Below are 12,602 nucleotides of genomic sequence, written 5' to 3' on the forward strand. Positions count from 1 at the left end.
GCAGTGGGAAGAGTCTGGGCTTTGGAATCAGCCAAACTTCTATTTGAAATCTGGACACTAGGTAAGTTTTGCCAATTATCTAATTTCTCTTAGACTCAATTCCCTCATCTTAGGGCAATAATACCTTCTCCTGGTGTGTGTGTGTGTGTGTGTGTGTGTATGTGTGTGAAGGTTAAAAATCATTTAAGCAGAATGCTTAAAACATGTCAAGGTTTAACAAAAATACAATTAACTCAAAATTATTCAAAAAAATAATGTAAAAATACTTCATTCACTAGTGCTTAAAAACACCTCCCTCAGTTTTTTTCTCCACTTTGATTTAGTAAGGAAACGTGAACACATAGTTCTTTCCCCTTCCTGATCTCACATTTTACTTATCTATATTTTGGATTTTGGCACTTTGTTATGAATCTGTCATATATTGTCTAATTACTTGATGGTTCAACTAGTATTACAACCTTCTAGTACTTAAAACCTGTGCTGGGTATTTCGCTGGGTGCTCAATGAAAATCTGTTACATTTGGTCCATAGCACATCTTTTGCAAAGTATCATTTATCATGTGAGGGCAAGCAGATGTAATGCTGATTCCACTAGTATTTCCACTTCTCCATGCTAAACAAGTCAGTTAGGCAATAAGTCATGTCTTTTGGGTGGTACAAGAAGAAAGTGTGAACGTAGAAACCACTTCATACGAGGACAGAGGAAAATTAAGTCCTACTTGTCCCTCCCTACTCCTACTCCCATCAAGGACCGGACACCTATAAGCCCCGAGGACCAGGACCCAGAAACGTGCTGCCTCCTGAGCTCCAGCCGCTTGCTAGCACGCACGATCTCAGTCACTGAGAGCCCTTCTTCCCAGATGAATTCTCATAGTATCACAGACGCGGGCAGACTCGATCGATACCGGATGGCAGACGTGCTCCCGCCATCAAGTGTAGGCACAGGGCGGTGGATTTAGCCGCTCCGCACTCGTTCGCAGCTTTTCATCAGCTCAGTCCTGGCAGAAGACGTTAACCCGTCCCCCGCTGACACCCAGCCCGCCGTCTCCGCGTGGCACCGCTGTCCGCCGCCCCCTTCCCTCGGCTGTCCTCCCGCAGGGCGGGGGCTTTTCTGTCAACAGCGTCCGGGCCCCGTTGAGGGCGCCGGGAGGGTGGCCTCTCCGCCTGTTTCTCCAACCAGACAGTCCCTGGAGGCGGCTGAGGCGGGGAGTGCCAAGCTCCCTCACACTCAGGACCTTACCTTCGCGCGTCTTCGCCCGGTGAGTTACAGGAAGAAGCGGCCCCAGGCAGCCCCTCAACTTGCGCGGGGACCGAGCAAGGCCTCTCAGTGGCTGGCATGGGGCGGGAGCCGCCGGGCGCTTGGTCCGTTTCGGTGAGCCCCGCCAGGCGGAAGCCCCGCACCCGGCGCCCGCTCTCACTCCTGATTGGCGGGTCCACCCGGAGGCGGCCCGGCCGTCTCCGGGCTCGCGTCTCAGCTATAAAGGCAGCCTGTGCATGACCGCCGCCGCGAGGCTCGTGCAGTTGCCGCGCTCGCCGGCTCCCAGACCCCGCGGCGCTGTTATTCCTCCTGGCTCCGGAGCGCTGTCGACTCCACCATGCCGAGGGGCTTCCTGGTGAAGCGAACTAAACGGACAGGCGGCTCGTACCGAGTGCGCCTAGCCGAGAGGGTCTTTCCCCTGTTGGAGCCCCAGGTGGCGCCGCCCTTTCCCGAGGAGACTCAGAGCGCCTCCCTGCCGGGTGCGGACCGGGCGGCACCCGACGCCGTGGGGGAGCCGGGAAAGGGCCTGGCGGCCCGGGGACTGTGGGGGTCGCCCTGTCGCTTGCTTGGGGTGAGCCTGGGGCCTGGCGGGCGGGAAGGCGCGGAGTGGAGGGCGGACGGCAGCGAGGGTCCCGGACCCAGCCCCAGCCCCGCGAAGCCGGCCGGTGGGGAGCTGCGCCGAGTGTTCCTGGAGCGCTGCCTCACCTCGCCGGTCTCCGCCGAGTCCTTTCCCGGGGGCGCCGCTGCCGGGGCCGCTTTCACTTGTTCAGTGGCGCCAGCAGCAGCCTCAACCTCGGGGGAACAGTTCCTGATGCCGCTCCGGGCACCGTTCCCTGAGCCCGCACTCCAGACGGAGCCCGCGCCCCTCTCGGCCTCCCTGTACGGCCTGAAGCGGGCCGCCGCCGGAGAGCGCCGCGCCAAGGTACCTCCGGCCTGTGCGTCGGGGCCCGCGGCCGCGAGTGTCAAAAAGCCAAAGGCCATGAGGAAGTTGAGCTTCGCGGATGAGGTGACTACGTCTCCTGTCCTGGGCCTGAAGATCAAGGAGGAGGAGCCCGGAACGCCGTCTCGGGGAATGGGTGGCAGCCGCACACCGCTGGGGGAGTTTATTTGCCAGCTGTGCAAGGAGCAGTATGCGGACCCCTTCGCGCTGGCCCAGCACCGCTGTTCCCGCATCGTGCGCGTCGAGTACCGCTGCCCCGAGTGCGACAAGGTCTTCAGCTGCCCTGCGAACCTCGCCTCCCACCGCCGTTGGCATAAGCCGCGTCCCGCAGCTGCAAACGCGGCCACAGCCTCCTCCGCCGACGGGAAGCCGCCTCCTTCGTCGTTCGTGTCCTCTGTGGACTCCCGGGCCATCGCATCTTTCTTGGCGGAGGGGAAGGAGAACAGCCGGGCCGAGCGGACTCAGGATCAGCACTCACCGGCCAGGGACAGCTCCAGGGAGGATCAGCACCCGGACAGCGCCCCGCGCTCTAGCCTCCAGGTGCTGCCACATGCAGAGCCGCCGCTGCCACAGGTCCCCAACACAGAGGGGGTGCTGGGACGCCGAGTGCCTGTGCCAGGCAGTGCTAGCGGTGTCGGGGGACCCGAGATCTTCGTGTGTCCATATTGCCACAAAAAGTTCCGTCGCCAAGCCTATCTGCGCAAGCACCTGGGAACCCACGAGGCGGGCTCGGCCCGCGCGCTCGCCCCAGGCTTTGGCTCCGAACGCTGCGCCCCACTCGCTTTTGCTTGCCCGCTGTGCGGGGCGCATTTTCCGTCCGCAGACATCAGGGACAAGCACCGGCTGTGGCACGCTGTCCGCGAGGACCTGCTACTCCCGGCTCTGGCGGGACCGCCCCCCGAGGCGCCGAGCCCAGACGCGGCATCAGACGGGAGTGCTCAGCAGATTTTCTCGTGTAAGCACTGCCCGTCCACCTTTTTTAGTTCCCCAGGGCTGACCCGGCACATCAATAAGTGCCACCCCTCAGAAAGTCGGCAGGTACTGCTGCTGCAGATGCCACTGCGTCCTGGCTGCTGAGGCCCCAGACACTAGAGACCAGGAAAATTGTGACGCTGGCCTTGGAGGAAACAGATCATGGTATCTTCTGTGGGACTTTCTTCAATTTGCAAGTGTAACCTCTCTTTCCTTACTGTTTTTCTCTCCTAAAACTCTCCCAGTAGTCAGTGTTCCGCCAGAGAAGCGTCAGCGAACTGTAAAATCCCTCTCTAGAGCAGGTATGTATATGGTATAAACACTCACTTTCAAAGACTATCAGCTTTAAATCCTTCTCCCTTTCTCCACTAAAATAGGAATTTCCCCCTCCCCCAAACAAGACCCTGACGAATCCTATATGACTTGTAATTCCTATGGAAAGTCGCAGTGAATGCGTGCATGTTTCAATATCTAGAGGTTTCTACCTACCGAAAGTGGTAGACACCAATGTTTTTTTCTTTCGCCATCGCAGGCGCCTATGTAGTTTCTGTCTCAATAGGGTCAGATTATTTTGCATTGTATATTCTGTGAATTAAAAGTTATGTGATTGGTGCCAAACTTACAGGGGGAAAAAGATTCAAGACCTGTATCCTGTGGGCAGGAAATGTAAGAGGATGTTTGCTGCTTTTAGGGGGTGTGGGGGAAAGACCTGATCTCCCCTGTAACCTTTCCTTTTCCCAATTATATGTATGTCTATTCTTAAGTTAGTGTATGGAGAAGGGGAGGGTGCTACATTAATGAAAGGAGTTAAGATTGAGAACCCCCCCCCCCCCAATTCTCACCGTTAGCTATTTTGTGTGCAGTATTCAGGAAGAACTATTTCACACCTTTCTTTAAACAACCTTTTGGAAATACAGAACTTGTTTCCTGAAGTTTGACTTTTATTAGGATTTCACCAAAATTGTTTAATGCTTCTATTATAAAACTCATACTATGTATTGTATATGAAACTATGTTCAGTTTAAGGAAAATATTAGTATCTATAAAGTACTATGGAACTGAATGGCAATTCTATATTCAATAGTTTTGTTTCACCAGTCACTTGTTTTTGAATTGCTTTTTTATAAACCATATTCATTCTGTACCCATGCCCTAGTAGCCAGAGTTTGGGACACTGGCTGGACATTGCTTGAGAGCCCGTATTTGTAAGATGCTTACCACCAAATAAATGTACATAGTCTGGGCTTTGTTGTGTTCTGCATTTGTCTTAAGAATCCCGTTGAATACAGCCTACTTTCAAAGCCACATTTCTTATCTCCCCATTGCCAGTATCCTACTTTAGAATATTAGTGACCCATTTACACAGAAAACAAAGACAGGAGAAATTACATTTTGTAAATGAAAGTAATGGTGCCAAAATGCAACAGGAAATTTTCCTTTGAAGTATGGTTGCACATGTACCATTCCTTAAATCTAAAAAGACACTTTTTCCCCAACAAAAGTCTTAATAGAAAACATTTTAAATATTTTATTAAAAAATAAACCAGAAGCTAGTGGATAAGTGTTATCTGAAGATGAAAATAACCATGTTAATCAGGCTAATTTCACTATCTCAAGTTGGCATTTTCACTCCATTTTCTTACATATCACACCGTTACATGTTCATTTAAAAAAATGCCTTGGAAACATGTAAGCAATTACTTTTCCTTTTTGTAATTCACCCTGGATGTGGGAAACTGTCTATATTGTTTAATCTTGCTCCTAGGTATTCCCTTTATCCATTTACTTACCTTTTACATAGGCTTTCAATAGTTTCAAAGGAATTTTCGTTTTAATTTTACTTATAAGAAAACAAAAAAAATTGAGTGCACAGAAACTCTGAAAGGTCCTATTAGAAAGACCTGGCTGTAAAAAGTTTTGTTCTTGAAGTAAATTATAAAACAAAGTGACATCTAAGAAATCAAAGAGACATGAGGCTGAGATAAATTGGTGCTTTAACCAAGCGCATTGGGTGAAGTTTTGACCAGCCTTTATGAAGGTTTAAAATTGTTTTTAACGGTTGTGGTAGGACCTATAAGAACTAAGTTGAGGTGTATCTTGAGAAGGGAATCAAATTTCTTTTTTGTGATTAGCTAAGATAAACTAGGTTCATGCTTTACATCTCTCCATTAATTAGATAGCTCTGCTTAAGTATGGAAATATATGAAATATAGAAGATGAATCAACACTCATGGACAGAAAGTCATAAGAATATTTTTATTGTATTAAATATCATGTCATTTTCTCACTGTTACAAATATGTAGATGAATGATGATACATAATTTATGTTTTATAGTTTGCTGGGGTGATGTATTTACACATGCAGTTAGAACCAATGTCATGCTACATTTCCTTAGGAGATGCCCATTAAAAACAAAATGTGAGCAAAATGTGAGCAGCTTATCTACTGTAGGAAAATACTTCTGGAGGGTGGAATGTATACTGACATGTACACTGCAAGTCTGGCATTCACAATATTAGATTTAACTTAGGTTCCCTTTTCTTTTTAAATAATTCACATAATTTGAGCAACACATTTATATCAGAAAAAAAGTTTTTTCTTTCTTTTCTCCCCCCACCCACTTTTGGTGCTTAAGAACATAAAGACACCAGGATCCAGTAGCTGATAGTAAGTGGCCACAATCTCAAAACAGAAATGGCATTTAACAGTGATACCACTTAAAAAGCAAAACATTAGAAAAATATTTGGAAGTGAAACACAAATCAAAGTTCAGCACAATGATTTTTCTCGTTAACAAATAACACGGCATCACCTGCACAGCCAAGAAATGAGACACGGCTTTGAGAAGAAAAAGTTAATGCTAAAATTATTTCAGTTGGCATTCTAGATGCTAAGAGACCATTTATTTTAAGTATTTTATTTTCATAACATAAATAATCTGTACATATTCTGTGTATTAATAGATTTTCAACTTTTGCTATAGCTTTACAAATGCTTAAATTTAAAATTTTACATTCGTAAAAAATTATATATTTATTGAGCCATGAAGTTGCAATGGGGCACAAATAAATAGCGAGACTATTTTATCCAATTATATTTTGGCTCAAAGTTAATCCGGAAATTAAAACTACTTAGACATAATTATCTAGGAAGAGAAAGGGTGTAGAATAAAACTCCACCCCCCCCCAAATATGGCAGCTTGGAGTGTGGGGGAAATATTCAACCAAATAAACAACTCAAAACTAAAATATTAAGTTACATATTATTTAAATCCAGTGTTTTCTAAAATAAAACAAACAAACAAAAAAACATGCATGTTATGGCAGATGTGAGGGCCTGAAAGGGTTAACACTATGTTTATGCTAAAGTGGCTACTGCTGGTCGCTGCAGGGCTGCTTGTCTCCTTAGGATTTATTGGCTGAGCCAGAGGAACGACGGAGCTTCATGGACATGCGGCTCTTGCTAGTTCGAGGGGACATTGGAGAGGCTAGGTCAGCCCCATCTACCTGCGTTGTTGTTGGAGTTTCACTGGGTAGAATCTCTGTGTAGGAGCCTGTGGGAAACAGCAAGAACATGAGTACCAATCATTCAGCCTCTCATCCTATAAGGAATGACCTTTCTGCTACTTTTCTGTAGCATGGATCCCAACCCTAATGAGGTCATTTCAGACAAAAGAATAAGCCCCAAACTTGCTTGCTACAACAGTCTGGTATTTAAAACCCAGGTCCTGGTGGCTTATGTCATCATATTAGCAAGAAAGCGCCAATCATCATTTCCAGAGCCAGAGAGCTCCCTGGGAAAAGCAATGGGAAGCAAAATCTTTAGGCAAGAAAGGACAGGGTTCCAAAGCACCACTGGCATGCAGGGAAAGGTTCAGAAGCAGGTGAGCAGGACCAATTTCTATACTCTGGGTTCAGAGTATAATCAAGAACAGGGCCTTCGCTGCTCAAACATGAAACAGTAACAGTCTCCAATCCAAAAAGGAACGCAACACTATGAGACCATTACACACGCTAGGCATTTAAATATACTTTTAAGAAGGAGCAAGATAAATTCCTAAGGAGTGTGGAGGGCAAGAACTCTCATTTGAAAGTCAGCCAAAAAGACAAACAGCCCAGAAAATGTCTTAAGTTAGAAGTGATAAGCAATGCTTTTGTTTTCCTTAACTTAAAACTTTCCTAGTTACACTATTCAGTCACAGCAAGAAGGTAACCATTAGAATTAGTAGATATAAAACTCTAAAAGCAAAACAAGTTCACACAGGGAAATTCTTTGTGTCATTTACAAAGTAATTCTTCACCTCTGTACTCTATTTTTTATGAATACAGCAATGAATGCAGCAATAGTACAGAAACTTGCACCTTGAAGGCCCTCAAATATTTTCTGAACAAATGAGTAAGAGATTACATTAAAAAACAAAGAAAATATAAAAGCATAACAGAATAATAAAAGATATATTTTAAGGCATTTAATCCAAATGTTATGGGTTTTATGTACATGAAAATTTTCTGTGTATCAAAACAAACAAACAAAACAAAAACAAAAAACCAAACCAAAACAAAATACGAACAAAAAACAAAAAACCACCCACAGGTTGCAGGCTTAAACTTGCACATCTATTTACTCTGAAGAGAAACTTTTGGCATATTTGCTAGCCAATGCAGCACCTCACTGACATATCAAGCTTGGAAATAATTATGATAGCACTTCTGTATAATGAAATGTTTATGCTTAAATTGAAGTCATGAATATTTATAAGGAAAAACAAAAATGTTAATAAGGGGGCAGATCCTAGAGAGATGTCTTGAGTGATTAAGAATGTATCTCTATAGAACACTTACAAGTTTTTTAAAAGCCAAATGCTATAATTATATTTAAGAACAAATATACATTGTCAAGGGCAAAATATTTTGTCACTCAAAATCCAGGTCAATTCCTCTTTTTCTAGAAGTAATTTCTCTAATGTTTTTTCCTAATCAAATGAGGTTGGCTTTCAAAATACAAGAAAGAAATATATTCCTGTTCATCTTTACTCTTTCTGAAGATCTGACTTGGTTCAGCCCCATACTGGAAAACCTAGAGGAGCATATGAATCCATGGCCCTCTTTAGAGAAGCACTGCAGGTGGATGGCAGAAGGAAGGTAGAGAAGTAGCTCATGCTTTTCCGGTAATGCATAATATTCCCAGCCATCAAAAGAGGACTTCCCATGGCTGTTTACCTTAAGATGGCCAATGTTTTCTAGCGGAGGTTTTGGGAGGAAGAGAACTATCACTGCATTTCTTTCTTTGTTGTGAATGAAGAAATGGAGTAGCAAGCAGAAGTGAGAAAACAAAAGAGAAGATAGGTAACAGATGTGACAGGCACTGTAGAATTTTATAGGTGGTAACTGAGGAGCAGAGAGATTAATCAGGTTTTTATTATGAAATATAGTTGGACATGCAATGTGTTAGAGTGATAATGTTTCACAATGGACAAGGCTTTGTAAATTAAAAATGTTATACTTACCAACTAACAGTTTTATAAGAAAAAAGGAAAGAAGAAAAAAGTTTATGAGAGATTCTATAAACATTTACCTTTTAAAGTGTTCATTGTACTGGTAGCATGTTATCCTAACCACCTGGTCATACAACTCTAGAGCTGTGCTGTCCAACATGATAGCGAAAGCCACAAGAGGCTATTTAAATTTATGTTAAAGTTAAATAAAAATAAAAATTCAGTTTTTCAGTGTACCTACCACATCTCAAGTGTTTGACATCCACATGAGGTTGGTGGCTACCAGATTAGACAACGCAGATTAAACAACATTTCCATTATCACAGAAAGTTTTATTGGAGGGCACTGTTTTGGAGTATGCCAAACTCAAAGAATATTTTCCTCAAAAACAGAAATTCTTTTATGCCTGTTACTGTCTTCAAACTGAAATCCCCTTTTGGACAACTGATAGTGAAAGCAAACTCTTGAGTATGTGCAGTGTACAGTTTTCAGCACCTTTTCATGTTTTGGCAGATGATATTTGTGGTATATACTCAACACACCCAAACCCTATAATTTACAGTGGATAGATCTCAATTTTAGATGTAAAGAATATAGTGATACCTGTACTTCATTTCAAATCCTATTCTGCCTAAGCATTGGTTTTTGTACCACCTCAGTTATAAAGAATGCTGATTTATTTATTTCACTAATCTGTATATCTTCAAGAATAAAGTTTAAAAAGTACCTATAGGCTATGTTTGCACATGTTGTATGTGTTACTAAGACTTTTCCAATGCTCACAGATTGTGTCTAAATCTCGATGATTTAATAAGCTAATTTACATATTACACTGATACAGTATACTATTATAAATAACATGATGAATATGACTTTGGGGATTTATACAGATTTTAAAGGGAAACTCAGTGGATTGTTATTTATTGTGGTTTTGTTAGTACTATTTGCTGAGAGGCATGGCCTTTTTAAACTGCTAACATTATTGGGTAAATACAGCCTTTAAAAATATTGTGACTTTGAGCAATTTCAGTTAAGAATGAACTAAGAGGAAATGTGATGGGTTAGAAAGAGCATAGGCATGAGTTAGACAGACCTAGGTTAAACGCCAAGTCTGTCACTTTACTAACTGCTTTGATATTGGGCAAACCGAGCTGAGCCAATTTTCTTATTTGTAAAAGGGAGACAATATAAGTTATTATATAAAGTTGTTGTGGGGGGATTAACGATTACATATGCAAAGATCTTGGCACAAATGTAGCTACATAATGAATCTATTAAACAGAGATGAGTAAGAATTAATAGATGTTGAATAAGAAGAGATGAGGGTTAGAAAGTGAGAGACATAAATTAGAAAATTTTTTGAAGAAAATGAACACCTACGAAATATAATCATTCAAATGTGGCGGACACAACATAGTGATAAGTTTAGTTTTGAGGAAGTCAAAAAATTTATCCTCTCATGTTGATATTCTTACAAAACATAACCATATATTAAGGGTTACAGATTACCCAAATAATCTTACTGCTTTAATCTTGTTAAAGGAGTTAAGTAATTAAGAACAGCATAGTTACAGAAGTGAATATCATAAAAGAAATAGTAAGACATAACTTAAAATAAAATAGTATAGAAATCCAGGCAAATAAGCTATTTCATTTTAAGATATTCAAGAACTGCCATCACTTCAGCCTTAGAACAAATCAGTTATATGTTATCTCCTTCTTACAAATGAGAAAACTGGGTATAGGATAGATTAATTTGAGTCCATGCAGATAATAATGGCAGAAGTAGGATTTAAATCCAGAACAGTCTGATTCCAAAGCCCATACGTCTCCTGAGGCAAACATAAAGCTATATATATAAAAAAAAAAGGTGGCAGAAGTAGAGCCTTCAAAAATCTTTTTGCAATTCTAACTAGAAAATATGACAGTTTTTTTTTTGGGCAATTCTCTCTCTTTCTCTTCCTCTACAGTAAGAAGGGGGTGAAAATACTTAGATTAAATGGTTAATTGTAATAGCTAAGATCATGGACTTGGTGAAGCCAGACAGCTGTGGTTTGGAATCCTGGCTTTACCAAGTACCCAGTAACTCTGGGTAAGCTTTGTTTTTCTCCTCATAGAACTGCTATTAAGATTAAAAGAGAAAATGCACATACAGCACTTACCACAGTGCCTGACACTCAGTAATTGCTCAATTATTATTTTATTATTTTCATTATAAATATTTCACACCTGAATGAATGTTATACATTGAAACTGAATCTGGTAGTTATTGTCACAAAAGGTTAATTAACTTTAGTTAAGACCTGTATTATTTGCCTCTTAGTCAAAAACATATGCCAAAATACCAAGTTCAAAGAACTGAAAACAGAACACAATTGGCTGCTTATAATTTCAGACTACCTCTAGTGACAAATAAATATAAGAATCTGTTTTAAAACACATTAAATACATTTATAGTTTATGTTATATGTTGGAAAAAAATACTATTGGTAATAGTATTTAAGCTACTTCTAAAACAACTTCCTACTGAGGGTCTAAAAACATTAGAATGAAGGCAGATTAGATGCCACTCTAAGTCTTCATAATCACTATATCTAGATTATATTTGATTTTCACAAAACAGAAATATATTTGAATCTTATTACTAATTTTTATTATCCCTTTAAATAGGAACCTGTACACCTTTAAAAGAAAAGTAATTCCACAAAGTGGTATGCATGTATAGGCGTATGTACATTTGTATGTATGTAGAAAAACAATCAACCCCAAGGGGTTGATTAATAGAGTATTATTAATTCTAGATAGACTACACAATAGGCATTCAAAAATATTTATGACTGGTGATTAGTGAAAAAGACATAGTACTGGAAAAAATTATGTGTGTATTTTCAATGTTGAAATCGAGAGGACAAACTAATTATTAATTTACTATGCATTTTCAGCAAAACAGGATCCTCTTTTTCATTGTTAGCATTCTAGGATTTTTTTAATTAAAATAAAAGACTTGATGTTGAAAAGACAATGTAACATTAGGGAAAAATATATACATTTCTGCACTGCCAATGTAATCTGGCAAAGAAGAAGAGTAATTTCATTTTGAAGTTTAGTGTCAGAAAAGAATTGTTCTTAAACATCAAAAAGTTTTTTAAAAGGCACTGTAAAACTTTTGATATTTTCCACATGCATGCTTGACAAAGATAAAGGGATTTTTTTTCCCTGTAATTTTTTTAAAAATAAAGGAGAGAAAAATCTAATAATGTTTTAAATGTAGTTATGGAAAATCAACAAAGTGTGACATCACGGTATCTTCCTCAATGACCTTAGGGATAAAAATAATTCCCCTTAAGTATCAGTCTACTGCCACAGACAGGAGTCCATTTTGAGAAAACACAGTCATGAAACTGATGGATCAACAATGATACACCAAAAATGCTATTCGTATTTATTTAAATAACATTAAAACTTATATAGAAAAATCCTTTTTTTGGAGTTAATGTCATCATAGTTGGTACATTATTGTTAACAAGGAAGTAGGTTTTAGATAGTCTTGAACCAAGTTAAGTAAACTTGAAAAAATAGTATTTTTCCATACCATTTCAGTGAAAAGAATTATGTCATAGGGTTGATTAGAAAGAATATATCATCATCCTGGCATTTCTGTAATATTCAAGTTATTGCATGAAGTTATTATTTTATATACACAGGCTATCCATTGCATATCTAAAATTGATTCTCAGTTGCAATTATGAATTCATTTTCTCAATGCAGTGAATAAATGTTACAATTATGTTAAAAAAATAAAAATGAACCCCCCCCCGAAAAAAAAAAACAACTTCAACACTATTATGTCATTTTTGCAAACTGGAAATCAGATCTATATCACTATTATATGGCTCATTTCACATCTCTCTCCCACTTAAATTTAAAACTTTAAAG

General features: G+C 40.8%; 2 protein-coding genes across 8 annotated transcripts in view; one reads left to right on the forward strand and one right to left on the reverse strand.

The window, feature by feature from the left end:
* Window positions 1–1,595: 1,595 nt before the first annotated feature.
* On the forward strand, window positions 1,596–4,363 carry INSM2 (INSM transcriptional repressor 2). The gene has a single exon (XM_037834828.1). The coding sequence runs from the start codon at window positions 1,596–1,598 to the stop codon at window positions 3,273–3,275; it is 1,680 nt and encodes a 559-aa protein (XP_037690756.1). The 3' UTR covers window positions 3,276–4,363.
* Window positions 4,364–5,412: 1,049 nt separating this feature from the next.
* Window positions 5,413–12,602, reverse strand: part of RALGAPA1 (Ral GTPase activating protein catalytic subunit alpha 1) — a 384,096-nt gene continuing 376,906 nt past the window's right edge. For 3 of the 7 annotated variants that reach the window (XM_037834821.1, XM_037834823.1, XM_037834822.1), the window contains one exon: window positions 5,413–6,725. In XM_037834821.1, coding sequence (XP_037690749.1) covers window positions 6,577–6,725 — 149 coding nt within the window. In that variant the 3' untranslated portion in view covers window positions 5,413–6,576. The remainder of the gene's footprint in view (window positions 6,726–12,602) is intronic. The other 4 variants (XM_037834827.1, XM_037834826.1, XM_037834825.1 and 1 more) reach the window with 2 other exon arrangements.

The sequence above is a fragment of the Choloepus didactylus genome, chromosome 4 (genome assembly GCF_015220235.1).
Source record: "Choloepus didactylus isolate mChoDid1 chromosome 4, mChoDid1.pri, whole genome shotgun sequence".
Lineage (NCBI taxonomy): Eukaryota > Metazoa > Chordata > Mammalia > Pilosa > Megalonychidae > Choloepus > Choloepus didactylus.